This window comes from Pan troglodytes, chromosome 15 (genome assembly GCF_028858775.2).
Source record: "Pan troglodytes isolate AG18354 chromosome 15, NHGRI_mPanTro3-v2.0_pri, whole genome shotgun sequence".
NCBI classification, from domain to species: Eukaryota; Metazoa; Chordata; class Mammalia; order Primates; family Hominidae; genus Pan; species Pan troglodytes.
The window spans coordinates 61353126-61380050 of NC_072413.2; the positions used below are offsets into that span (position 1 = coordinate 61353126).

Consider the following 26925-nt stretch of genomic DNA (forward strand, 5'->3'; position numbering starts at 1 on the left):
CTCAGCCTCCTGAGTGGCTGGGACTACAGGTGTGCACCACCACTCCTGGTGCATTCCAGATTCTAAACATAATCAAGCTGTTTGACAAATTATCACTTTTTGTTTCTCAGTACAGTCTGGGAATAATTATGAGGTCTAAATCAATGTGAGCAAAAAACACAATTTGGGTATATATAAATCAATTGTATAGATCCTGCTGACTTTCGATGAATATGACCTTTTTATTTGGAGAGATAAGGGGATGGTAAGCAAGGGCTTGGAATTTTACTCAACTAAAAAACATTTCAATGTATTTCAGGTTCACATTGCCCTAATTTGCAGTTTTAACCCATTTATGCCAGAGGTTGTAAAACTTTCTTGTGAAAAATCAGACCTTGATGATGACCTTGAGCAGTGGGATAGAAATAACTCCCACAAGCTTAGCGTTCCAATAATGGAACACTAGGCATAAATTGGTTAATTAAGTGTTGACATCATTAAAACATTCATCATCTTGTTACTAAAGTGTTTCATGTTTTTGATCAAGAGATGTATGGCACTCAATGCAATTTATCCTGTTGGGCTTTTCCTCCAACTGAGCATTATGCTCAGTTATCACACGGCTTTCATACTGACAACTTTATCTTTAAAAATCCTAAATATTGCTGATACAGTTATTGTCACCCCCAATCTTTCCCACTTTTCTCTCTCCCTGTAGGTGGAAATTTTAACGCTTAACCACACTGTCATGCAGGGGATATTGTCAAATTCTCTTCTAATTTCAATTTTACATAGCACTAATGTTGGCATATGTATCTAACAGTGTTAAGTACTTATTCCACCCACCATTTTCAGATTTGTAATATTTCAAAATTTGATCTGAACTGAAACCATTAACTTCTTGCCATCCTGAAGTAAAATTGTCCATTCAGTTATTCTCTGACAGTACCAACTAAATTTCTTCATTCCCTTGTCCTATTCCCACACCTATGGAGAAACCAATGTTTCCATCTGTCAGTACACCCTTCTATTGCTCATTTGACAAATTATTATTCTTGCTTTTAAAAACCCATTTTCTCTTTTTTTTTTTTTTTTTTTCGAGACGGAGTCTCGCTCTGTCGCCCAGGCTGGAGTGCAGTGGTGTAATCTCGGCTCACTGCAAGCTCTGTCTCCTGGGTTCACGCCATTCTCCTGCCTCACCCTCCCGAGTAGCTGGGACTACCGGCACCCGCCACCACGCCCTGCTAATTTTTTGTAGTTTTAGTAGAGACGGGGTTTCACCATGTTAGCCAGGATGGTCTCGATCTCCTAACCTCGTGATCCGCCCGCCTCGGCCTCCCAAAGAGCTGGGATTCCTCTTGTTGCCCAGGCTGGAGTACAATGATGCAATCTCTGCTCATGGCAACCTCCCCTTCCCGGGTTCAAGTGATTCTCCTGCCTCAGCCTCCTGAGTAGCTGGGATTACAGGCATGTGCCTCCACACCCGGCTAATTTTGTATTTTTTAGTAGAGATGGAGTTTCTCCATGTTGGTCAGGCTGGTCGCAAATTCCCAACCTCAGGTGATCCGCCTGCCTTGGCCTCCCAAAGTGCTGGGATTACAGGCGTGAGCCACTACGCCTGGCCCCCATTTTCTCATTAAGAAAGTACACTCATTATAAATAACTGTAATATGCCAGAATATCATAATCAACCTCAACCAGGGATAAAATAATAGTTTTATCTATTCCTGGTCCCCTTAGTTAATTCTCATCTTTTTCAAGGGTTTAGTCTATTTAGTTTAGATAATAATCAGAAAATAGTTTTATTATTGAAGTTCACTAAATACAAACCAAATAATTTGAGTGGAAATAAGTTCTTCAATATTCTCTCTCTCTCTTTTTTTTTTTTTTTTTTGAGACAGAGTCTCACTCCAATGTCCAAGCTGGAGTACAGTGGCATGATCTTAGCTCACTGCAACCTCCACCTCCCGGGTTCAAGTGGCCCTCCCAACTCAGTCTCCCTAGTAGCTGGGACCACAAGCACATGCCACAGTGCCTGGCTAATTTTTATACTTTTAGTAGAGACAGGGTTTCACCATGTTGGCCAGGATGGTCTCGAACTCCTGACCTCAGATGACCCGCCCGCCTCAGCCTCCCAAAGTGCTGGGATTACAGGCGTGAGCTACCGTGCCCAGCCAAGTTCTTCAATATTCTTGATGAGATTCTACGGATTTAATCCTGGTTCAACTAGGATAATAATAATGTGCTTTCAGAGAAGATGTTATGCACAAAGCACCTTTAATGATGCAACACAGTATTAAAATGTACCCTTGGCCGTTTTTTTAAGTAACATCCTTTAAAGATTTTAAGTTTGGGGCAAGAAGGGTTACCATAAATTTATAATTTGCAACAATCGCTAATATACTGAATTAAAAGTTGTTTAGGGCTGGGCGTGGTGGCTTACGCCTGTAATCCCAGCACTTTGGGAGGCCGAGGCAGGTGGATCATGAGGTCAGGAGATCGAGACCATCCTGACTAGCACAGTGAAACCCTGTCTCTAGTAAAAATACAAAAAATTAGCCAGGCGTGGTGGCGGGCGCTTGTAGTCCCAGCTACTTAGGAGGCTGAGGCAGGAGAATGGCATGAACCTGGGAGGCGGAGCTTGCAGTGAGCTGAGATCGCACCACTGCACTCCAGCCTGGGCAACAGAGCAAGACTCCATCTCAAAAAACAAAAAAAAAAAAAGTTGTTTAAACTGTGAGTATGGAATAACATATCCCATAATTGATAATAATCCCAATATTCTGGGTAAAAAATCCCAGCCTCTTCTCAGATTCTCAGCTAAATACTCACCACATTCCATAATTAAGTTGGTTTTCATAAACCACATCCCTGGTAACTTAAAACAAAAAAATCATTGCAATGGTCCCTCTGCCATCAAACCTTTCCCCTCATTGCTCTTTTTATCAATAAAATGCAAGTTGACAGACTAAAAATGAGACAAAGCAAAGCACCAAGGGAACCAGAGAGGTTCAGCAAGACCCTGGGTATGAACACTCGCACACATCTCTGGGTCCTCTAAGGTCCATAGCTTTATGGTATACAAAGCTGACATCTGCTCATGGGTGATCAAAGCCAAACCACAGGCTCAACTACTAAGAGCTCTCTAGACTTCTATAATCTCTCCAAGTACATCTTTTGGAAAGTAGAATGCATTGGACAAGATTTTTACTAAGCCATAAGCATTTATTGCAAAGAGTTCCACTGGTTTGTGTTCTCCCATATGGTCTCAAACATTTCTGGTTAATACCAGACTATTAACCTTCATGTTCTTTTCACTGATCTTTAAATTGTAATAAATTTGTTGGGTTCTAGTAAGTCCTGGGCCCAAGAGCTAGATAAATGGTGCCTCATTCCCCCTGCTATTGGAGTGAAGTACAAGATCTGCCCAATTATACTTCAAGTAAGTTCAGAGTGGGAGTGAATCCCAGAGAGCAAACTACCTGATGGTCCCTTTAAGTGAACCTAAAATACCAGTTAAATGCTGGGCTCTTAACCCTGAGGCAGAACTGAAATATTATTAAAGAAAGGAAAGAAAGCGGGCTTTATCAAAATGACAGTGTCACGAAGCTTTGTTACTCAGTGGCACAGTAATAAATAAAGACACAGTTAATAAGCGTGCAAAAATGAATATATAAATACAGTCATGTGCCAAATAACAACATTTCGGTCAACACAGACCACATATACCACGGTGGTCCCATAAAATTTTAACAGGGTTGAAAAAGGCCTACTGCCTAGTGATTTGTGTTACAATTGGCTACGGTATTCACCACAGGTTTGTAGCCTGGGAAGAACAGGCAATACTACATAGTTCAGGTGTGTCATAGTAGGCTACACCATCTAGGTTTGTGTAATTACTGTATACTTATGATGTTCACACAATACAATTGCCTAAGGATGCATTTCTCAGAACATACACTGGTTGTTAAGCAATGCATGACTGTAAACAAAATTGTGCTGCTTAAGATTTGGGGTACAATTAGGCAACTTCAGCAAAGAGCAAGGAAAAAACTCAATAGCTTTATGCACAGCTGACAAAAAAGCTTTAAAAAGTTACCGCTGACGATCTGACTTGTATGTGGCTGTCAGCTCGTCAAACATGGTGCTGTTCATTTCCATAAATGCCTTCAACACATTGTACACCAACGCCACAATAGCCCTGGAAAGCACAGAAAAAAAGGAGTGTGTTAGTTAGTCTTATAAAATGGGATACTGAATGAAGAAAGCAAAAGCACAACTTTTGTTTGAATGATTTCTCGTACTGCACATTGTCTGTATCCTTTTTTAGTTGGAACAACTGAAAATGACCTACAGTTCATTTCCACATCAAGAGATTTCAAGGCAAGATAATTTTCTGAGGGGTGGTAGAACTAGAAAAAAAATCTAACTTTGCCCTTCTAATTTCTTTTTTTTTTTTTTTTGCAACGGAGTTTCGCTCGTTGCCCAGGCTGGAGTGCAATGGCACCATCTTGGCTCACCGCAACCTCCGCCTCTTGGGTTCAAGCAATTCTCCTGCCTCAGTCTCCTGGGTAGCTGGGATTACAGTAGCGAGCCACCACACCTGGCTAATTTTGTATTTTTAGTAGAGACGAGGTTTCTCCATGTTGGTCAGGCTGGTCTCGAACTCCCAACCTCAGGTGATCTGCCTGCCTCGGCCTCCCAAAGTGCTGGGATTATAGGCGTGAGCCACCACACCTGGCCTGCCCTTCTAATTATTGGCACCCAGAATAGAGCTGCCTGTGGGCATTTGATAATTTCATTTAATAAAAAGGCAAGTATAATAGTAAAGCAACTTCACCCTAAAATAAGGATCTGTGATAGCACTAACCTTAGACATCTGAATTTGCATAGAATTCTATTTTCTAAATAACACATAATTCATCAAAATCAGAAGCTACTTCCATAGAAACAAATGTTATATATATGTGTGTATATATATAAATTATTCTTATCCAAAGAAATGAAATCAAGCCCTCATGTAGGTTGGGTGGTTCAATATGAATTATCTGTCTAGCTCTGATCTGCACCAGTCCTGCTGACCCAAAATATATGCTGATAACTGGCAAGCTGGGATGGTTGCTATTAGCTATGGGACACTATACAGCTAAACAGCCAAAATGGTAGCCCATACTTAACAAGAATTAGCTCTTGGGCAATGTGAGGACAAGGTTATGATGGGCTTGATAGCTTCAGACTAGAGTCTAAATAGCTTTTCCTTTTGCAAAAATATCCGTTGCTTCCGTTTTGCAACAAACATGCTCCTAATACCACTGAAAAATGCATTGGTAAAAATTAGCCATATATTAAATAAACCATGAGTCTGATGTTTCCAAAACATTTACAAGAAAGTACACTTGCTGTGTAGCTTCTGCCTTGTGCCATTAAAAGGAAAATTTAAGTTCTTTTCTGTTAAGGTTCCAGAATGACCTTCCTCCCAAGGGCAGTGATGGGAAAGCACCAAATGTAGTATACTGAGTAGTTACAGACACTTCCTAGAACCATTCTCTAGGTCCTCAAGAGACTATCTGTATAAAGGGACTTAACTGTTTATCAGCTCCTTATTTTTACAAGTTCTATTAATATAATTAGGCAAATTTGAAAAATTAGAAATGTGATATTTTATAATTACATGCAAAATTTTTAAAGATAAACATATTATGAATATATTGAATTGTATCTCCCAATTTTTAAATACCACATTAAATTTTCCTTCTATTCCACAGAGAAAAATGTAAAGGCATTCAAATTCAGAATGCTTTAACTTTCATAGGGCTGGATGTTAAACTTCCCTTGATGATTTTAAACTTCTTCCTTTCCAAGAGATACATATAGCGACTGAGTTGGCTGTTAAATAGATCACACTAAAATGAAAACCTAGTCAGACCACTTCCCCACTTACAACCCTTCAGTACTTCCTCATCATCTACTTGGTGAAGGCTCACACGAGTCCCACAGTCTTTTCTAGCCACATCCTCTAGCACCCTCCCCAAAAGACCTTGTGCCTCAGCCCTCCCAAACTCACAGGTCTCAGAAACTGACAGCTGCTTTTTACATCTTTGTGCCTTTTAACATGATGGATGGACCCACTGTCTGAAAGGGCTCTCCCTATGCCATCCACCTGCCAAATTCCTTTCAGATTCAGTCTAAGCATGGCCATGCTGTCAGTATCTACACACCTCTCCTCTCAGCTGCAGTGCCTCCCCAAAAGATCTGCTACCTTCATAGACAGATCAAGAAGCCTGTCTAGTAAACAGATACTTTAACCGGTATTTTGTTAAAGTATCTGTTTATTTTCTCCAGTCAGTGAATCCCCAGAAGGTAAGGATTTTATCTTTTCACATACGTCTTCAGCAACAAGGACAGCATCTGGCACATAATAAGGCTGAAGGGAAAGAAAGAGAGGAAGGGAGGAAGAGAACGGAGGAAAGAAACTGAAAACCTACGGATTCCAATGTTCTTTTGAAATCCTATAAAGGCTGGAAAACATGATGGGAAGGATGACGTTAGAGTTTTCTTCTATCAAACTCATGATGTATTCATTATTCCAATAATAGAGTGCTCTTTCTGCCACCTTTGGGAAAAGAAAAATAAAATGTTAAGAGAGAGAAAGAGACAAAGATAAAACAAAATTATAAATCTTTCCAAACAAAAGTATTTCAAAAGGCTATTTGTAAATCATTCGATTAAAAGTAAAATTAAATATTAATCACATTTTAATATATATATATTTTTTGAGATGGGAGTCTCGCTAGTGGCGCGATCTCGGCTCTCTGCAACCTCCGCCTCTCGGGTTCAAGCGATTCTCCTGCCTCAGCCTCCCGAGTAACTGGGATTACAGGCACGCGCCACTATGCCTAGCTAATGTTTGTATTTTTAGTAGAGACGGGGTTTCACCACGTTGGCCAGGATGGTCTCGATCTCCTGACCTCGTGATCCGCCCACCTCAGCCTCCCAAAAGTGTTGGGATTACAGGCGTGAACCACCGCGCCTGGCCCACATTTTAAATGTTTGTGGATTTTTAATCTCTTGGAAAATTCCAAAGTGGGCCAGGCACGGTGGCTCACACCTATAATCCCAGCACTTTGGGAGGCCAAGGCAGGCAGATCACTTGAGCCCAAGAGTCTGAGACCAGCCTGGGCAACATGGGGAGACCTCGCCTCTACAAAAACACAAAAATTAGCCGGGATTGGTGGCATGTGCCTATAGTCCCACCTACTTGGGAGGCTGAGGTGGGAGGACTGCTTGAGCCTGGGAGGCGGAGGTTGCAGTGAGTGGAGATCATGCCACTGAACTCCTTGGGTGTCACTGCTTGGGTGACAGAGCAAGACCGTGTCTTCTCCTCCCACCAAAAAAAAGTCCAGAGTGGTTCAAGTGGTTCATCGACTCAGGGAAGGAAAAGAAGTTTTCCTGTTAATTTATATTATTCTCTAATTCTGCCCATGTCATCTGATTCCACACTTTCCTGACATCACTTTAGCACATCTCACTGGTCCCCTTTCTTATGTTTTTCATCACACACACTTAGATCGAACCCAGGGCCCAGCATATGGTTAGCATTCAGTCACAGCTACTGAGGAACACCCACAGTTGCTCATCCCTGTAGAGCGGCCAATATTTACTAAGTACCTCCTATGGGCAGGCACTGTGCCTACACAGCAAGTAGAATGTATCATCCTTACCACCATCCCAGAAGGAGATACCACTGTGCTCATTTTACAGATGAGGACACAGAGACTCAGGGAGACTGAGTAATGTAGGCAAGGTTACACTGACAATAAATGGTAAAGACTGGGGCCTCACTTCTAGGGCTTCTTCCAGAGTTTGTTTCTGGTCCCTTCCTGTGCAAGCCAGGAGATGTCTGCTCAGTTTCTGGTCTCAGGGACACTGGCTGCACCTACCCTCTCTGCTCTCTTAGATCCCTTTTCTCTGCCCACCATGCTATCAACTGGCTCTAATTTGGTCTGCTGGGCCTGACTGGCTCATCTTGGATTTCATGAATTCAAAAGAACATCTCAAAAACAAAACCTAAAATCTCTAAAAAGGGTAGTTACAGGGGAAAAGGGAAAAAGGGGTGGCTTCCTTCATTTATACAGATTAAGAAGCTGTGTTTTAGAAGAGAACAAAATGGTATAAGATGTATCTACTGAAAGACACTGAGAAATCAGAATTTTTCCATTTACATTATTCAGCTTGGTTCAAAAAACAAAACAAAACCCTGAGACTCATTAGGCACCAGACCCTGAGAGTACAAAGAAAACAATCATTACTGCATGTTCACTATATGCCAGGCACTGTGCTAAGTGTCCCACATATATAATATCTCATTTCCTCACAACCAACAGAGTTGGTACCATTACTTTTCTATTTTGTGGATGAAGAATCTGAGATTCAGAGAAGCCATTGGCTCAAGGTCACATGGCTAGTAAGTGGCAGATTCCAAAGTCTCTATTCTTAACCTCTTTACTCTGTTATCCCTAAAGAGTTCGCACACTGGTGGGAGAAGGGGCATCTACAAGCCTATCCAATGTAAACTGTGACAGATGCTATATCAGATACATGAACAAAGTGTCAGGGGAAGGAGGGGAAAAGAGCAGAATCAACAATCCAGATGACTTGGGAAACAGAAGGGTGGCAGAAATGTAACATAGTTGGGGCTGGGTGTGGTGGCTCATGCCTGTAATCTCAGCACTTTGGGAGGCCAAGGTGGGTGGATCATTTGAGGTCAGGAGTTCGAGACCAGTCTGGCCAACATGGTAAAACCCCCATCTCTACTAAAAACATAAAGATTAGCTGGGCATGATGGGGCATGCCTGTAGTCCCAGCTACTCGGGAGGCTGAGGCACAAGAATCGCTTGAACCCGGGAGGCAGATGCTGCAGTGAACTGTGACTGTACCACTGCACTGCAGCCTGGGCAACACAGCAATACTCCATCTCAAAAAAACAAAAAAAGAAGAAGAAAGAAATGTAACATAGGCAAGTGGCATTTAAGCTCGGCTTCGAAGGATGAAGGAAAGGGCATTCCAGGTAGAGGGCATTAAGGAAAGGAGGACAGAGGCATGGACGAGGACAATGTGTTTGGGAATCATCAAAGCAAATGACGTAGCTGACACAGATAAAGCAGGAGGCAAGGAGAGGGAGAAAAAAAGGAGTAAGAATGAGGCTGTTCTGAACATTCTAACTGGTTAGAGGAAAATCCTAGGTGCCTCCTTCTTTACTGGCATCCTCCCGTGGTCTCTTCGGACATTCCTCCAGAATCCAATATTTACCTGCCATTTAACTCTAACAACTTCCTTAATCTCTTATATATCCATTTTAATATGTAAACCCACTAATAAAAGTATGTATCCAGCCCCTTAAAGAGGAAAGGTATTGTTTATGCAAAGTTAAAAATTACTGTGTCTGACAACAGGACAGATCCACTACTTTCCTGGGATCCACTGTCCTTCTGCACACACAGAGGCAGTGTCACCAGCGTGCAGACCTCAGATCCTAATGCCATACCTGAAGCAAGCAATGATAAGTGCCTGGCTACATAGGGCGGCCACTCAATAAATGGATGAACCAGCAAATTCATTAATAAATGTTTGTGGATGAACCAGCAAACATTTATTAATGAACACTTAATAAATAAGAGCCTCTTCCCTTTGTTCTCAATTTTACTTCTGCCAAATAATTTAAAATCCTTCTTTCTTTCTTCGACAAATTGAATTGTGTCCCCTCCACAATTCATATGTTGAAGTCCTAATCCCCAACGTGACTATATTTGGACACAAGACTTTTAGAAGGTAATTAAGGTTACATGAGCTCATAAGGGTGGGGTCCTAACCAGATAATACAGGGGCCTTATAAAAAGAGGAAGAGAGTGAGATTGCCTCTCTCTGTATGCACATGCCAGGAAAGGCCACGTGAGCATACAGCAAGAAGAAGGCCATCTGCGTGCCAGAAAGCAGGATCTCACCAGAAACCAACCATGCTGTCATCCTGATCTCAAACTTCTGGCCTCCAGGGCTGTGAGAAAATAAATGTCGTTTAAGTCGCCAGTCTTGTTATGGCAGCCCAAGCTGACCAAGACATGGCCTCTCTTTTCTAAGCTTCTGAGTATCGCTTAGGCCTTTCTGGTGATGCTCTTTTTTTTTTTTTCCTTTCTTTTTTCTTTCTTTTTTTGTTTTTTAGATGGAGTTTTGCTCTTGTTGCCCAGGCTGGAGTACAATGGCACGATCTCGGCTCACTGCAATCTCTGTCTTCCAGTTTCAAGCGATTCTCCTGCCTCAGCTTCCCGAGTAGTTGGGATTACAGGCGCCCGCCACCACGTCCAGCTAATTTTTGTATTTTTAATAGAGACAGGGTTTCACCATGGTGGCCAGGCTGGTCGCGAACTCCTGACCTCATGATCCACCCGCCTCGGCCTCCCAAAGTGCTGGGATCACAGGCATGAGCCACTGCGCCCAGCCAATGATGCTCATTTTTAAAAAAATACTTGTTCCTTGACCTCCATAATGCCAAACATCCTGCTGAAAACTGAAAAAAATAAGGTAAACAATCCAGATGTGTGAGCACTAAAGGCCCTGAGTGGTATCAAAATATCTATATACTGTTCTGTAATTTTTCCATTTTTATTCAGGCTTATGATTTCTATCTTCTTTTTTCTTGCTTTGCGGTACAACTGCTAGACTGCCATAAAGTCACTGCTTTAACATATTAACATGTCTTTTGGTCAGAAATCAAAACAACAGCAGCAGCTAGTGTCTCTAACTATACAGCATAGTTGACAGCTTAGGGAAAAAGTCCGCCATCAAATGACACCGTTAGAGGTCTGGTTCTGTGCTAAGAACCACAGTCTGAACAATCTCTTCCAATCAATAGGCAGAGTCTAGGTTTATGAAACGGGCCTTAGGTGAGACAGCCAAAGAATCAAACCTAACGTGTGCTCCCCCAGTTTACCCTTCTTCCCTCCTGTGTGGGTTCCACAGCACTGCAGCCATGGCCCCAAGAAAGAAAAGTGTTGCCCCGAGTGGCCACGAGGAGGCAGAGCAGTGCTATGGGAAGGTCACTGGCTTTAGCAAGCAGCTACACCAAAGATCAAAATTTGACTCTACTCTCTATTAACTTGGGACCTATAGTAAATTGTTCTCCGAGCCTCATTTTTTCTTTTTTTCATCTAGAAAAGCTTCAGAGGATAATGGGACATTTATAAATAATGTACCTAAAGTATCTAGCATAGTAAGGAATATTAGGTTTTCTCCTTTTCCTCTTAAACATTATTTAGCATTCTCTCTTACACACTAGAGAAACCTCACCAGCCCACTTATTTAGAAATTATCTGAAATACTTTTGACCACTTTGAGCTTCAGTGTTCACATCTGTATGTCTTTAAAAAAAACATAATGCCCTCCTTGCAGGGTGTTAGGAGAATTAAAGTTACTGGAGAGAAAGCACCATTACTATGGCTGTTAGGCAGCAAGTGCTCAAGATAAGCTGGCCACTATTAAAATTATCATCATGTGAGGGGATAGCAAATAAACAATAGGTAGCTAGGGTCCATTACATTGCTTTTGAAACAAATAAAATTTAACCAAACTAACTCATGCTCCCTGGCTCATGTCCTCTTTACTACTAACCTGAAAATGGGGGCTAGATACACACTTGGCGATTTGTTTAAACAAAGGTTCTTGGATTTTAACAAATTGTGAAGGTTCAATCACATCCAATATTTCTTCCAGTTCCCCAAGGAACATGACCTGTAAGTACAAGCAAAATACAAGATGTGAGGCACATCATGAAAAAAAATCCGTAAGAACAAGGAGGATTAATGAGAGTTTGGACTATTTTAAGAAAAATTTACACATAAAACCAAACATACATGAACCAGTCATTATCCCATGTTAGAAGATGTTCGTTCCACAAAGAATTCACCATAGGGTACTTGGAAAAATTCTACATACTTGGAAAAAATACTCTACTTGGTATATATATTACATAGAACGAGGGACACTCACACACTGCACCGGCCCCTGAGAAGCAAAACTGACCCCGTAGGGCCTTCCTCTCTATTATTAGTAATCCAGCTCTCTTTCCACAACACTTTTTTTAAAAAAAAAAAACAATGAGAAGGTGGCCCTCCTAAATGGAAGAGCAAAAGTTCAAATGTGGTTATTTGCCAAATACGTATAGCCCCTGCTACATGCTCAATGCTCTAGAACGCACTCATTAATACAACAAAAAGTTCAAGAAACACAAATGAGCAGACTCACTCACATGCAGGTGCCACTTCAAACCCATAAGCATGCACTGACGCATTCTCGACACACACACACACACACACACGCTTGCTCTCTATAAAGCACAGTGAATCTTGGGAACTCAGCACCGGGTGCCGCAAGAAACAGAGTTTTTAGATCACAATATGGAGCCAAATCTGCAGTAGAGTCAATTGTTTTCAATATAATGGGAAAATGACAGATAAATAAAAACCAGTTTACGTATTTAGCTATGAAAAAATAATTACTTTGAAAAAATAAAGTGAGCAATCAAAATATGAAAAATAACAATGCCTTCATATTTTGAGATGTATCTGGGTAGCAATGCACAGTTCAATTTTATCTAACAGATTTTAAGAAATTAAATGACTTTCTGAAATTAAAATAGAGTTTGGAGAATTGAAGCTGATTTGAGAAGGAAGGCGTTTCTGCTAAAAGTAAAATATAGTAGACCCTTGCCATTTGTTAATATGTATATGGAATTTCTCCCAAAGTTTTAACCAAATATAAAACTAACAGCTGATCTTTTTTTCTGAGCCATTTTCCACATGGTTGCTAACCTTCCAGAAGAATGGCTGCAGATCTGGTGCTCAGTTAGGCTCAACTCCAGCTAAGAAACTCATGCACTACCCCATAACAACCTCACAAAGTAGTACATGCCTGGTGAATTCTCAGCAAAGGTACAAATGATTGTAGGCCTGAACCCCCCAGGGTCATTTGTGAATGGCTGAAACTAAAGGTCTGTTGTCTATTCTAAGATGACACAGCAAGATCCACCTATACCATGCTTTAAAATGAGTATTTGGGCAGGCTGCTCTAGCATCTATGTAAAGTGACAGCAAAACCTTCATATTACGAAGGGGGCCACTCGGAAGGGAACATCAACAAAGCTAGACAACTGGACACCTGATTGGGGCCTGGCCTGGGCTTAGCGAGGCTGAAGAGCACAGTGAATAAAAAGATAGGGTTTAGGAGTCAAGGAGGCGAGTTCTGGCCTAATCATCTGTACTTACTTAGTGTACTGGGGCAGGCTATTTAACCTCTCTACAGTTTCATAACTAGTAAAACAAGAGTTTTGACAGCCCTGCCTTATAGAGTTACAATGAGGTTTAAATGAGATGATGCAGTTTTGTTTTGTTTTGTTTTGTTTTGTTTTTGAGACAGAGTTCACTCTTGTTGCCCAGGCTGGAGTACAATGGCACCATCTCGGCTCACTGCAAACTTCTGCCTCCCGGGTTCAAGCGATTCTCCTGCCTCAGCCTCCTGGGTAGCTGGGATTACAGGCATGCACCACCACGCCTGGCTAATTTTGTATTTTTAGTAGAGATGGGGTTTCTCCATGTTGGTCAGGCTGGTCTCGAACTCCTGACCTCAGGTGATCTGCCCGCCTCGGCCTCCCAAAGTGCTGGGATTACAGGCATGAGCCACTGCGCCCAGCCCTGATGATGCGGTTTTATACATGCTTAGCCCAATCCTTGGCACTCAGCAAAATATTCAGTAAGCTATGAACACTCTCTGACAGTAAGCACTTACCTCTTTTTGACTACATGTTTTAGGCCAAAATTTCATTAACCCCCTAATAACCTAAAATGAAAAGGAGAAAAACAAGTGGCATTTAATTTTTTCATATATACTTCTGGGAAAGGTAATTTTTCTTAAGTTTTTGAAATTATGGAAAAAAGACTTACTGGTTCTGTGAGTGAAGGATCTTTCTCCAGAAACTGTACTATACAATATGCCAGCTGAGTAAAAAATAAAATAAAAGGCAAAATTTTAAATTCTATACAGTAACGGCTCAAAAGATACACTATTAAAACTTCCTAAAAGGTTTCCAGACTGCTTTTAATAACTTCACATTCAATTCATTTTAATTATCATAAAATCTATATAAAGTAAAATAAGAAACTACTTTTTCAAGCCAAAGACTAATATTAACAAGGCTCCAGGGAACTTTTCTTTAAAAAAGAGTATTAGGACATGAAATATGCAGCTAATGAAAAGCAGAGGTGAGACATCACACTCAGCATATTGTGGAATTATCTCACCTACATACACTTTGAGCTACATCTCAGGGGCTTCCTTTCTCTCTTTGCTAATATCAACAGTACTGAGTTTTACTGTAGTTCCACAAGAGTCCTCTATGGGAAGTAAGCACTTAATAAAAACTTTGCCAATTGCCTGAAATGGCACATGCAAACTAAAGCAGTTTCATGAGGAGATAAAAGGTTGTACCTGCCAGTCAGAACCTGGAGAAATGTAAGAATAGTTCTACATCTGGTACTAACACATCTAAGTAAGATTGTTTAAAATAATAATCATGAAATATGATATCCCATTTCAAAAATCAAAGGCAAGATTTGTAAAAGGGCTTGTAAAGATTCTTGGACAAGAAAACCACCCTCGCAAAAGAACATTTTGATGGTGTTCTAAATTAGAAACATATGGATTAATTTTTCCTCGAAATACAGAATTTCACATTTAAAGAGGAACAGTGCTTAGAAAAATGTGTCACGTTTTTATGCAAACTCAAAACCTTCCCAATGGGGGGAAGAGGGAGTCAGAGTCTGGCAGTATTTAAAATCTTCCTATCCAGAATTTAAAATACTACCCAATAATTTATCTACCCCCAGTGACATGGTGACCATGCAAGGCAGTGTTAGCACAAAAATTAGAATGGGGACAAGACAGGGTATGCTTTTTAAAGTGATGAAGGCTTAAAGGAAAAAAAAAATGTGAAAATACTGATTGATTTGTTTACTTGTGAGTGCTTGTGTGTAGAAAGTGATAAAGACATGGTGAGTGACCCAGAACAGGAGGCAAAAAGGGCAACTGATAGACTAACGCAAAGTAGGATGGAACAAAATATTCAAGAACATTAAAACATGATTACGTAGTCCAAAGATCTACATCTGCTAAGCTCCTGTGCATTTTATTATATGTAATAGGTTCAGTATGTTATTGTGTGCACTTGGGAAAGTCATAAAAGTTCTCTGTAAAATAAAATGACCAAAGAAGGGCTCCTCCCACTTTAAAAATATTTCCATGATTCTACTGTGCATAGAAAAAAAATGCATACATTTTTATTTCCCTTGGGGAGTATTTTAAACTTAAGTAAGTCTCTTTCCTTTAGGAATGAAGGCGATAGGCCCGGCGCCGTGGCTCACACCTCTGTAATCCCAGCACTTTGGGAGGCCAAGGTGGGCGGATCATGAGGTCAGAAGACCCAGACCATCTTGGCCAACATGGTAAAACCCCGTCTCTACTAAAAATACAAAAATTAGCTGGGCATGGTGGCGTGCGCTTGTAGTCACAGCTACTCGGGAGGCTGAGGCAGAAGAATTGCTTGAACCCGGGAGGTGGAGGCTGCAGTGAGCCAAGACTGTGCCACTGCACTCCAGCCTGGGTGACAGAGCAAGACTCCGTCTCAAAAAAAAAAACCAAAAAAACAAAATGAAGGTTATATCAATATCAAAAACACGAGTTTGCAAACTTTTTATTTTGCTTCTAAAAGTAGTTGTACAAAATCCTCCTACCTGTGCATGGAAGAGTGATAAGCTCCTGACAGTGTGTAAAGGGATCAATACTTTCACCAGAAACTGTTTGTGTTCTGCCTTAAGAGGTAAAGCAAAGCCATTGATAATACTAGGGAGAAAAAAGAGACACAAATTAGCAATATTACCACAAGTTGAACTGAGACAAACTGTTCTTGTGATATTAATTAAACTTAATCAGTTTGTTTGTACAAAACAACATAATACCCACCCCAGTGGCATTCAGAATTTCCTTTTTTTTTTTTTTTTTTTTTTTTTTTGAGACAGAGTCATCTTGCTCTATTGCCCAGGCTGGAGTGCAGTGGCCCAATCTCAGCTCACTGCAACCTCCGCCTCCAGGATTCAAGCGAAAATTCCTATGCCTCAGGCCTCCCAAGTAGCTGGGATTACAGGCACCCACCACCATGCCTGGCTAATTTTTTTGTATTTTTAGTAGAGAAGGAGTTTCACCATATTGTCCAGACTGGTCTAGAACTCTTAACTGCAAGTGATCTGCCCACCTTGGCCTCCCAAAGTGCTGGGATAATAGGCGTGAGCCACCACACCCAGCCAGGATTTCTTAATGACTTCAAGGAATACAAAAAGTTGGAAGGAAATTTAAGAGAAGAAAATTTGCTTCTGGTCACCCAACAAAGGCTCCTGTGCTCCTAAAATGAGTCAGATGGTTTCCAAAAGCTCTTTATCAAAACCCTTTATTTTCCCTCCCTTTTCCTTCTCCAAATAATGGCCCGCCTTGCTTGCTTCCGCCTTAAATATGACCTTTTCCATTTCCAGACATCATTCCTTCTCATTCCTGAAACCTCTGCCCAGCCTAGGGAAATCACTGAGAGAAAGCCATGTGACTCCACCTTCTTTTTCTCTTCACATTAGGAGAAAAGATTAAGTAATCATATTGTCCAGCTACATTATCCTCCCTTGTGTGTAGAAACTTACACCACAGCTCTTTCCAATTCATTCCACAACTCCAGGCTGCAGCTGTTCAAGGACTATACCTGGATACACAACTCCTTTGAAAATGGCAATCTTTCCGATTTATTACAAACTTGCTTTCAACAGATAAGGCAAAGGACTAGATAGCCTAAAAACTAATGAGAATAAGATGTTTTGGAGTAACTAGCCTGACCACAATTAGATGTACCATCTTTCTAGTAATGAATGAACTGTCAGCTCTTTCAGTCATTCCAGTGGAAATGGCAATGCATACTTGTGGAACAAGGGGAACAGGAAATTGTGTCTTGTAGAGTCAGGTAGAAAATATGCTAATAGGCACAAATGAGAGAGACCCAATGTACATACAGCAAGAGGTGAGCATCTCTTGGTACCACCTGAACCTAATTTTTAAAATAATATTCATCTGAGATTAGCAATTAGAAAAACCGTGCTCACCTTCCTAATATTTCCAGCAGTTCAGCTACACCATTGAAGTGTTCTGTTTCATAAACAAACCTGAGAGAAGAGGAGAAAACGGAGGAGAAAGGAGGAGAGGAGGAGGAGAAGGAAGGGATAAAAAGAGGAGGAGGAGGGGGAGGAGAAGAGGAGGAGGAGAAGGGGGAGGAGGAGGAGAAGAGGAGGAGGAGAGCGGGGAAGAGAGGAGGAGAGGGAGGACAAGGGGGAAGAGAGAAGGAGGAGGAGGAGGGGGAAGAGAGGAGGAGGAGAGGAGGGAAGAGAGGAGGAGAGGAGGGAAGAGAGGAGGAGAGGAGGGAAGAGAGGAGGAGAGGAGGGAAGAGAGGAGGAGAGGAGGGAAGAGAGGAGGAGAGGGGGAAGAGAGGAGATGGGGGAGAGATGGGGGAAGAGAGGAGAGGGAGGAGAAGATGGGGAGAGAGGGGGAGGAGAGGAGGGAAGAGAGGAGGAGAGAGGGGAGAAGAGGGGGGAGGAGAGGAGGAGAGGGTGGAAGGGAGGAGGAGCAGAGGGAAAAGGGAGGAGGAGGGGGAAAGAGAGGAGGAGACGGGGGAGAGATGGGGGGAAGAGAGGAGGAGAGGGAGGAGAAGAGGAGGAGAAGGGGGAGGGGGAGAAAAGGAGGGAAGAGAGGAGTGGGGGAGGAGAGGAGAAGGGGGGAAGAGAGGAGGGGAGCGGGAAGATGGGGAGGGAGAGGTGGGGGAAGAGAGGAGGACAGGGAGGAGAAGAGGAGGAGAAGGGGGAGGGGGAGAAAAGGAGGGAAGAGACGGGGGGAGGAGAGGAGAAGGGGGGAAGAGAGGAGGGGAGGGGGAAGATGGGGGAGGGAGAGGTGGGGGAAGAGAGGAGGAGAGGGAGGAAAAGAGGAGAAGGGGGAGGGGGCAGGAGAGGAGGAGAGCGGGGAGGAGAGGAGGAGAGGGAGGGAGAAAGGAGGAGGACAGGGGATAGAGGAGGAGGAGGAGAGAGGAGAGGAAAGGAGGAGAGGAGGAGGAGAGGAGGAGGAGATGGGGGAGGAGGAGAAGGGGGAGGAGAAAAGCAGGGGAGAGGGAAGAGGAGGGGGAAAGTAGGGGGAGAGGAGGGACAGAGAAGAAGCAGTGGGGGGAGGAGGGAGAGGAAGAGGAAAAGAGGAGGAAGAGGAGGGTGGGAGGAGAAGATGGGGGAGGAGAGGAGAAGATGGGGGAGGAGAGGAGAAGATGGGGGAGGAGAGGAGAAGATGGGGGAGGAGAGGAGAAGATGGGGGAGGAGAGGAGGGGGGAGGGGGTAGAGGGAGAGGCAGGAGAGTCAGTAGAATGAAGGAAGGCAGGCAGAAAGGGAGAAAGAGAAGTCAGTACACTGTTTTCAGATATTTGAGATTTACTTAATACTCATAAAAACACCAACTTTGCTTCTCCTTCTTCCCCCATCACACTCCACTTACCTTAGAAAAATATTGTTAATCTGTTTTCGGATAAATGCTCTAAGACCAAGAAACTTGCCATAAATTCTGTGTAAGACTGTTTTTAAGTAGTCCCGTTCCCGAGGGTCTTCGCTGTCAAATAGCTCCAGAAGCTGTTGTAAATGAAGGACATTATAGCTGTCAAAGGCGGTTTCAGAAAAGGATTTAGGAATTCTATTATTTAAAATCCCCTCCTTCCTTCCTCAAAAAATGTGTTGAATATCTATTATGTGCCAGGCACAGTGCTAGTCTTTGGGCATATCATGATAAACAAGTCAGACAAGGAGCTTATATTCCACTAAAGAAATACAAATACAAAATAACAACAATAAAAGTAATAATATGAATAATAGCTAATACACATATGGCACTTACTGTGATCATCAGGCAATTTTCCAAGCAATCTACATATTAATCCTCCCAATGAGACAGTTTTGTCCCCCTTTTACAGAAGAGGAAACTGGGGCACATAGGGTTAAGTAACGTGCCCACGGTCTCACAGCTAATAGGTGGTAAAGCTAGAATTTGAACCCCAGCAGTTGAGGCCAAAAGTCCGTAGCTCAACCACTGCACTATGCTACCTACTGATATTCCAAATATGCAGTTAAAATAAGCTGACTGCCCGTGGTGACTCATGCCTGTAATCCCAGCACCTGGGGAGGCCAAGGCAGGCGCATCACCTGAGGTCAGGAGTTTAAGACCAGCCTGGCCAACATGGTGAAACCCCGTCTCTAGTAAAAATACAAAAATTAGCCAGGTGTGGTGGCGGGCACCTGTAATCCCAGCTACTCAGAAGGCTGAGGCAGGAGAATCACTTGAACCCGGGAGGCAGAGGTTACAGTGAGCTGCGATCGCGCCATTGCACTCCAGCCTGGGCCATAGAGCAAGATTCGGTCTTTAAAAAAAAAAAGGATAAGCCTTCAGCTCTACTAGAACATCTAGGAAAATGAAAAAACCTGAATCAAAACAAACATCAAAAAGTCTCAATGATACTGGCAATGGTCCTTTTTAGATCCAGACTCTTGTTATGTAGGTGTGCTCACTCTGTAAATAGTCAACGAAGTGAACATTGATTATTTCTGTTGTATGTTATATGTGAATAACTTTTTTTTTTTTTTGAGATGGAGTATTGCTCTGTTGCCCAGGCTGGAGTGCAGTGGCACGATCTCAGCTCACTGCAACCTCCGCCTCCTGTGTTCAAGCAAGCAATTCTCCTGTCTCAGCCCCCTGAGTAGCTGGGACTAAAGGCACCTACCACCGTGCCCAGCTAATTTTTTGTATTTTTAGCAGAGACAGGGTTTCACCATATTGGTCAGGCTAGTCTCAAACTCCAGAACTCAGGTGATCCACCCACCTCAGCCTCCCAAAGTGCTGGGATTAGAGGTGTGAGCCACCACGCCTGGCTGTGAATAACATGTTTAAGTTCCCAAACATTTGTAATCTAAAGTTAAAACCAAATCCTGATAACATCACATCTACATGCTCAAAATGAGGTCCACACAACTAGTCCAAAAGAGGTAACAAGCTAAAGTTTCAGCCAAATGCCAGTGAGCACAACAGATTCAACTCAATCTCTATCAAAAGTTCTAGCTGCTTTGTTTTTGTATCATTGACAAGTTGATCCTAAAATTCATATGGAAATGCAAGAGAACCAGAAGAGCCAAAATACTCTTGAGGGAAACAAAACTTGAAAGATTCACACTTCTCTATTTCAAAACTTAGTCCAAAATACAGTAATCAAAGACAGTGTGGTACTGGCATAAAGACAGACATACAGATTAATGGAATAGAATTAAGAGCCCAAAAGTAAGCCCTCACATTTATGGTCAACTGATTTTTAACAAGAATGGTCAATAAACACATGAAAAGTGCTCTATTTTATTGATCATTACAGAAAAGCAAACCCTGGCTCACGCCTGTAATCCTAGCACTTTTGGAGGCCGAGGGGGTAGATCACGAGGTCAGGGGTTTGAGATCAGCCTGGCCAACATGGTGAAATCCTGTCTCCACTAAAAATACAAAAATTAGCCAGGCGTGCTGGCACATGCCTGTAATCCCAGGTATTCGGGAGGCTGAGGCAGAAGAATTGCTTGAACCTGGGAGGTGGAGTTTGCAGTGAGCCGAGATCGTGCTGCTGCACTACAGCCTAGGCAACAGAGGAAGACTCCATCTCAGAAAAAAAGAAAAGAAAAGAAAACCCAACCAACAAAGAGATACTCATTGGATGGCTATAATGAAAAAGAGGGATAATAAAAAGTGTTGGCGAGGATATGGAGAAACTGGAACCCTCATACATTGTTGGTAAGAATGTAAAATGGTGCAGCTATTTCAGAAAACAGTTTGGCAGTTCCTTAAATCTCCCACAGAGTTACTATATGACTAAGCGATTCCACTTTCATGTATATATCCAGCAGAACCGAAAACACATGTCCACACAAAAACTTGTACACAGATGTTCATGGGAGCAATATTCATAATAGCTAAAAACTGAAACAACCCAAATATCCGTCAACTGATAAACAAAATGGGATGCCATGGAATATTATTCAGCCATAAAAAGGAACAAAGTAACTGATACATGTTACAACATGAATGAATCTTTCAAACATCATGCTAAGTAAGTAAAAGAAACCAGACACAGAAGGCCACACAATGTATGACTCCATTTATGTGAAATAAGCAGAATAGGCAAATCCATAGTGACAGAAAGTAGAATGGGGAGTGGCTACTAATAGGTCTGGATTTCTTTTTTTTTTTTTTTTTTTTTTTTGAGACAGAGTCTTGCTCTGTCACTAGGCTGGAGTGCAGTGGCGCTATCTCGGCTTACTGAAACCTCCGCCTTCCGGGTTCAAGCGATTCTCCTGCTTCAGCCTCCTGTGGGTCTGGATTTCTTTGAGGGATGATAAAAACATCCTGCAATGATACTGTGGTGATGGTTGCATGACTCTGTAAACATACTAAAAACAACTAAATTGGAAACTTTAAAATGGTGAATTTTATGGTGTATGAATTACAACACAATAAATCTGCTACCTTTACAAAAAGTCAGTGTGCAAGTTCCTCTGGCTGAAGAACAAACTTGGAAATTGGTTTGAATGTTACTGAGTTGTTTTTTTTAACATTCATCATCATTGCAATAAAGCAAAATTCAGTTCTAGTGTCTTTACAGCAAAACATTTCAAGAGCACATAACACACAAATTAGACTACCATCGTCATCAAAAAGGCTATCCAGATATATTTAAGTTTGACCTCAGGTGATTTAGACATGAGGTTGACACTGACAGCAGAATAAAAACCTCATGGTCAATAATCGAATGTGCTTTTGTTCGGTGTTTTACTTTGAATAAAAGACAAGAGTTATGGACAAAAAAAAAAGGCCCCTCAAACATGGCAGGAAACGCAAACTAAAGGATGGTCTTCAAAAATAGGTAGAGACAGGACACAATTTTCAGCTAAATAATGCCATCCACCATCCATCTATCATTCATTCATCTGTTCATTTTAAAAATGAGTATTTCAAGTAAACATTTATGGTGTGCTTATTAAAAGCCAGCCGGTGGGCGAGCTGTCAGGGATACAATGATAAGCAAGACAGATACAGTCTTTGCTTTCTCAGAGCCTATTCTAATGGGGAATACAAACAAGTAAATAAACAGCATGTTAAGTAGTTCAGGATGTTGTATAAATACACAGCAGACACATCTACTGTATTTGGAAGAAGTGGAGTGATCAGCGAAGGCTTCTAAAGGAAGAGACATCCAGGCTGACCGATGAAGAAATGAGGAGTTAGAAGTGGGATATGAGTGCTCCTCACAGGTTCAATAGTACATGCTTTTCCTAGCAGCCTATCCAAACAGAAGATGTTGTTAACTACAGCTCTCTGCCCATTCAGCAATACAATAAATACATACGTACTGAGTTCTTTCTATGTGCCAGCAATGGTCCTCATTGCTGGACATACACATTGTTGAACAATTTTGGAGCCCATCAGGGGAGGTAATGGGCAAGTTAATACATTTCCACAGGAAAACATTCTATCTAGGAAAGAAAGGCATGTGGCCCCAACTACCAAAAAAAAAAAAAAAAAAAAAGGCCCCATATAGACTCAGTATCTCTTTATCTATAACATGTTCCAAATGACATAAGACCTCTAATCCACCTACCCAATCCACCCATCCACCCATTCCCATTCCAAGGTTAATAGAAATAATTAACCTTGTAAGTTTTATTTTTTAAATTTCGTTTCTACTTTTAAGTGTTTCAAAAGGCTTTAATGAATAACTTGTAACCAACATAAGAGAAGGTTTGAGGGTGTGTAGTATTAGCAAAACTTGAATCAACCTTCCTTGTATACTGTTAATCTTTAGTTTAATGAATACACAATAATTAAGCAAGAAATGTTTGATGTTTTCATTAGGCTCTCAACAAAATGCATTGCCGAGTGCCTAACTTTAGATATTTACAAAGCCACAAATATTAAATGTATCATGTTCTATGAGAAAGATGAATTGCAGTATTAAACTATTTTTCTGCTTCTCTGTAGAGAACATGCTTTTGATGATTTTATGATGTATGAGAGAGAAATATAATAGTGCACAGGCCAAAACAAGGGGGGGTAGGATGAACTCTGATGAGCTCTGATTTCCAAAACAAAATAATATGAGTGTGCTTAGTCATATCTATAGTCCTAATCACTCCCACACAAAAAAGAAATATAATCCCACACCTGTAAATGCCTAAGTGGACTGTGCCATCCCTAATATAACAGGTAGCTTGTAGTCAAAGAAAAGAAGTTAAGAAGCTGGAGCGTTTCCAAGGCGATTACAGAGCAAAGACAGACCTGTCAACATACTAACTCCAGGTTTACAAAAACCAGCCTTCTTGAAGCTCACAAATAGGGTTAAACTACATAGTGATTTAGCCAAATAACCTTTCTTTGAACTTCATAAATCTACAATGAAATGAGAAGAGTGAAATGAAAAAGGGCTGTAAGGGTCTTCCAGCTAGGCAGGGGGATTGAACCTCTCTCCTCTTGAATCCTCCCTAAAATGACAGTGAAAGAATAAGAATAGAAGAAAGCCTTGGCATAGACAGGACTGGAGAGAAAATTTAGACTTATTTGTAGACTTCTCAAAGATGGAAGTGGATGACAAGAGGTAACTATCTTAAGTTTCCTCTTTCTCCAGTCTGCTAAGTGTTTTTCCATTCTGCAAGCAGGGAAGAAAGCCAACGAGAAGCAGGCCAGTTCACACCACAGAACCCTTAAAAGGCTTAAAAACTAAAGGCACCAGATATATTTGATGGTAAGGGTGTGAGAAATAGCTAAAAACAGGAGGACTGGTTGAAAGTCTGTAGAAGACCCCCCAGATCCCTATCCCATGTGGTGTACTGATGATTTACAATGTAAGTCTGGAGAGAATGAGTAAGTATCTAATCTTGGAGACATCACACACGTTAAGTAAAGCACTTATTGGAAATAATGGGATGAAATAAAACTCTGCATACCTAAAAGTGACATATTTGCCAGATTTCTTCCCTGACCAGGCTCCCAATTCTGTATAAGTCAGAAGATCAGAAAGTCCCTTTTGGAAGAAACTGACAGCCTCAAGAGGAAAGACCTACAGATATGCTAACAGCTGAGGGTTTCCTAATGAAATGGCGAGGTCCCTGACCAGTTATGCCATTCAAAGTCACCAGTTGCCAAGTGTCACCATGCAAATATAAACACACACGTGCACACGGTAACATACACAAGTTCTAAGCAACTTTTCGGTAGACTAACATGTAATTATGACTATGAAGTCAAAGATCACCAGATATTTTAACATAAAAGACCACAACAAACAATTATAAGGAACTCAGAGGAAACAGGCACAATGCTAGGAGTACCAAAAAAAATTGCAAGAAGGAAACTATTAGCATCTTCAAAGATAAACAAATATGCTGGATCCTTGAAATAAAACAGTGCTATTATTCAGGTGGATATTCAGGAAATTTTTTAAAAGCTTTTAGAAGTTCAACATATAATAAATAAAAATTTTAGCAGAAGCACTAGAACATTAAAATGAGCAACTCTACCCCAGAGCATATAACCAAAAAAAAGAGATAATATATAGAAGAAGATTTTAAAAACCAGAAGATCCAATACGTAATAGCAATCCAGAAAGACATGGAGACAGAAAAACAGAAAATGAAGAGAAGGAAATTATCTGAAGAATAATTCAATTCAATTTCCAACAAAAAAAGTCATCAATGTCAATATAGATATGGTCCATTAAGTGTTCTGCACAATAAATGAACAAAGATCCACACCAAAGCACATCACTTTCTGGATGTGGAGACAAAGAGAAGATCTCAAAGAAGATACAAAGAAGACAGGTCATTATAAAGGATAAGGCATTCACCTGGTGCAGGCCTTCTTAATACCCACACTGGAAGCTGGAAAACAATGGATCAATTCCTTAAAACATTTGGGAAAGTTCCAAATTTACACTTAGCCAAAATGTCAATAAAGTATGTAGGCAGGCAGGGCACAGTGGCTCACGCCTGTAATCCCAGCACTTTGGAAGACGAAGGCGGGCTGATCACTTGAGGTCAGAAATTTCAGACCAACATGGGCTAACATGATGAAACCCTGTCTCTACTGAAAATACAAAAATTAGTCTGGCGTGGTGGCATACACCTGTAATCCCAGCAGCTGGAAGTTGCAGTGAGCCAAGATCGTGCCACTACACTCCAGCCTGGGCGACAAAGCGAGAGTCTGTCTAAAAAAAAAAAAAAAAAAAAATGTAGGCAGAATAAAGACGTTTTCAGACAAGTGATCTCAGAACACTTACATCCCATTCATGCTTTCTTAGGAAGAATCTAGAAGATATGCTCCACCAAAGAAGAAGTTAAACAAGCAAAGACACAGTCTAGAAGGGCACCAAAGGGAAGTGCTGGGATGACTGTGTGGATGGCCCAGAGTGCCAATTAGAGCAGGATGACCAGGGCTCCAGGAAGAAGGTCTCCAAGAAAAAAAAAAAAAGGAACTGATAGACTAGTTGATATGTGGGCCATACTGAGAAGGGCTGTATGGTTACTCTCACAGAATTAAAGCACACACTAGTGATGAATACACAGGAAAGCAAGTAAAAAAATAAGGCACCTATTTTCCAGGGTTAAAAAAAGAAAAAAAAAAGCTCTACAAGAAAACAAATGTAATTATGTGCCTTGGAATGAACAACAAGTATACAATAGTACTCATCTATCATGTGATTCATTCAAATTTTGTGATATAACAAATGTAGAGAGGGAGTTATAGTGGGAGATACATAATGGCTTACAGTAGGAAGTCAATAGACATAAATAAAATCTAAAATCACAAGTTAAAAAATAGCAGTATAAGCATGCTGTTTAGAAATATGGAAATAAATATACAGAAACAACTGGAAGACTTAAGTGTGGTTACTTCCAGGAAATAGGACTCTGGTTTGGAGAAAGATGAGGCAAGAGACTGCTATTTTTCATTAAAAATCATATAAACATATCGGAATTTTAAAAGTAGGCATTATCAAAACTATTTTTAAAAGTCATTAAGAGCAAAAGATTTCGAGCAAAACAACCCAGTTGCTCTCTGCTATAATAAAGAATTACCCTGCCCTATTCCATGTAAAGTAAGATTTTAGAGAACATCAGAAATCTTCAAATAGATAACCGATAAAATTGGTATTCTAAATGTTTTCTTCCAAAGTGCCACTGAGCACTAAAATCAGATGTCCACATTTCTGGCTTTGTTTGCAACTTTCTCCTACTACCTGAAAACTATCTTCCTCATACTTTCACCTTGGCCAAATACAGAGAAAACAGCCCAGAACAAAGAAACCAGAGCCAAAGGTAGTCTGACTCCAGTGAATCAGAACGACTCAAGGGATGCACTGTATAAAATGAAGCAACCTATGGGGCAAATACTGAGAAAGGACAATGGGGACAAGGCATCAAAAGGTTGCGATCACAAGCCTCTGGCAATTCTGACTCCAAGACTCCTATGGAAATTCAATACAAAACTTTCGAAAGTGTAAGGCGTACAAATATGAACAACTCCACCAAGTCACACGCTTTTATTTTCCTCCATTTAATTTCAAGCATTCTTTCCACAAACCAAAGAAGTCCATTTTTTTCCCCTTGAGCATTCTATCTATTTGAAGACAACCTTGTGATTTAAATTTTTAAGACAACCAATTTGGTCAGCAATTCAAGAAAGAGCTATTGTGCTAAATAATGATGC

At 41.2% G+C, this 26925-nt stretch overlaps 1 protein-coding gene across 10 annotated transcripts in view; it reads right to left on the reverse strand.

The window, feature by feature from the left end:
• Window positions 1-26925, reverse strand: part of PPP2R5E (protein phosphatase 2 regulatory subunit B'epsilon) — a 169595-nt gene that overhangs the window by 4065 nt on the left and 138605 nt on the right. For 5 of the 10 annotated variants that reach the window (XM_016926193.4, XM_024348566.3, XM_054665690.2 and 2 more), the window contains 8 exon segments: window positions 18640-18770; window positions 17217-17276; window positions 15813-15921; window positions 13968-14021; window positions 13813-13863; window positions 11641-11760; window positions 6465-6592; window positions 4079-4180 (listed from right to left, as the gene is read on the reverse strand). In XM_016926193.4, the coding sequence (XP_016781682.1) occupies window positions 4079-4180; window positions 6465-6592; window positions 11641-11760; window positions 13813-13863; window positions 13968-14021; window positions 15813-15921; window positions 17217-17276; window positions 18640-18770 (755 nt within the window). 10 annotated transcript variants of the gene reach the window in all.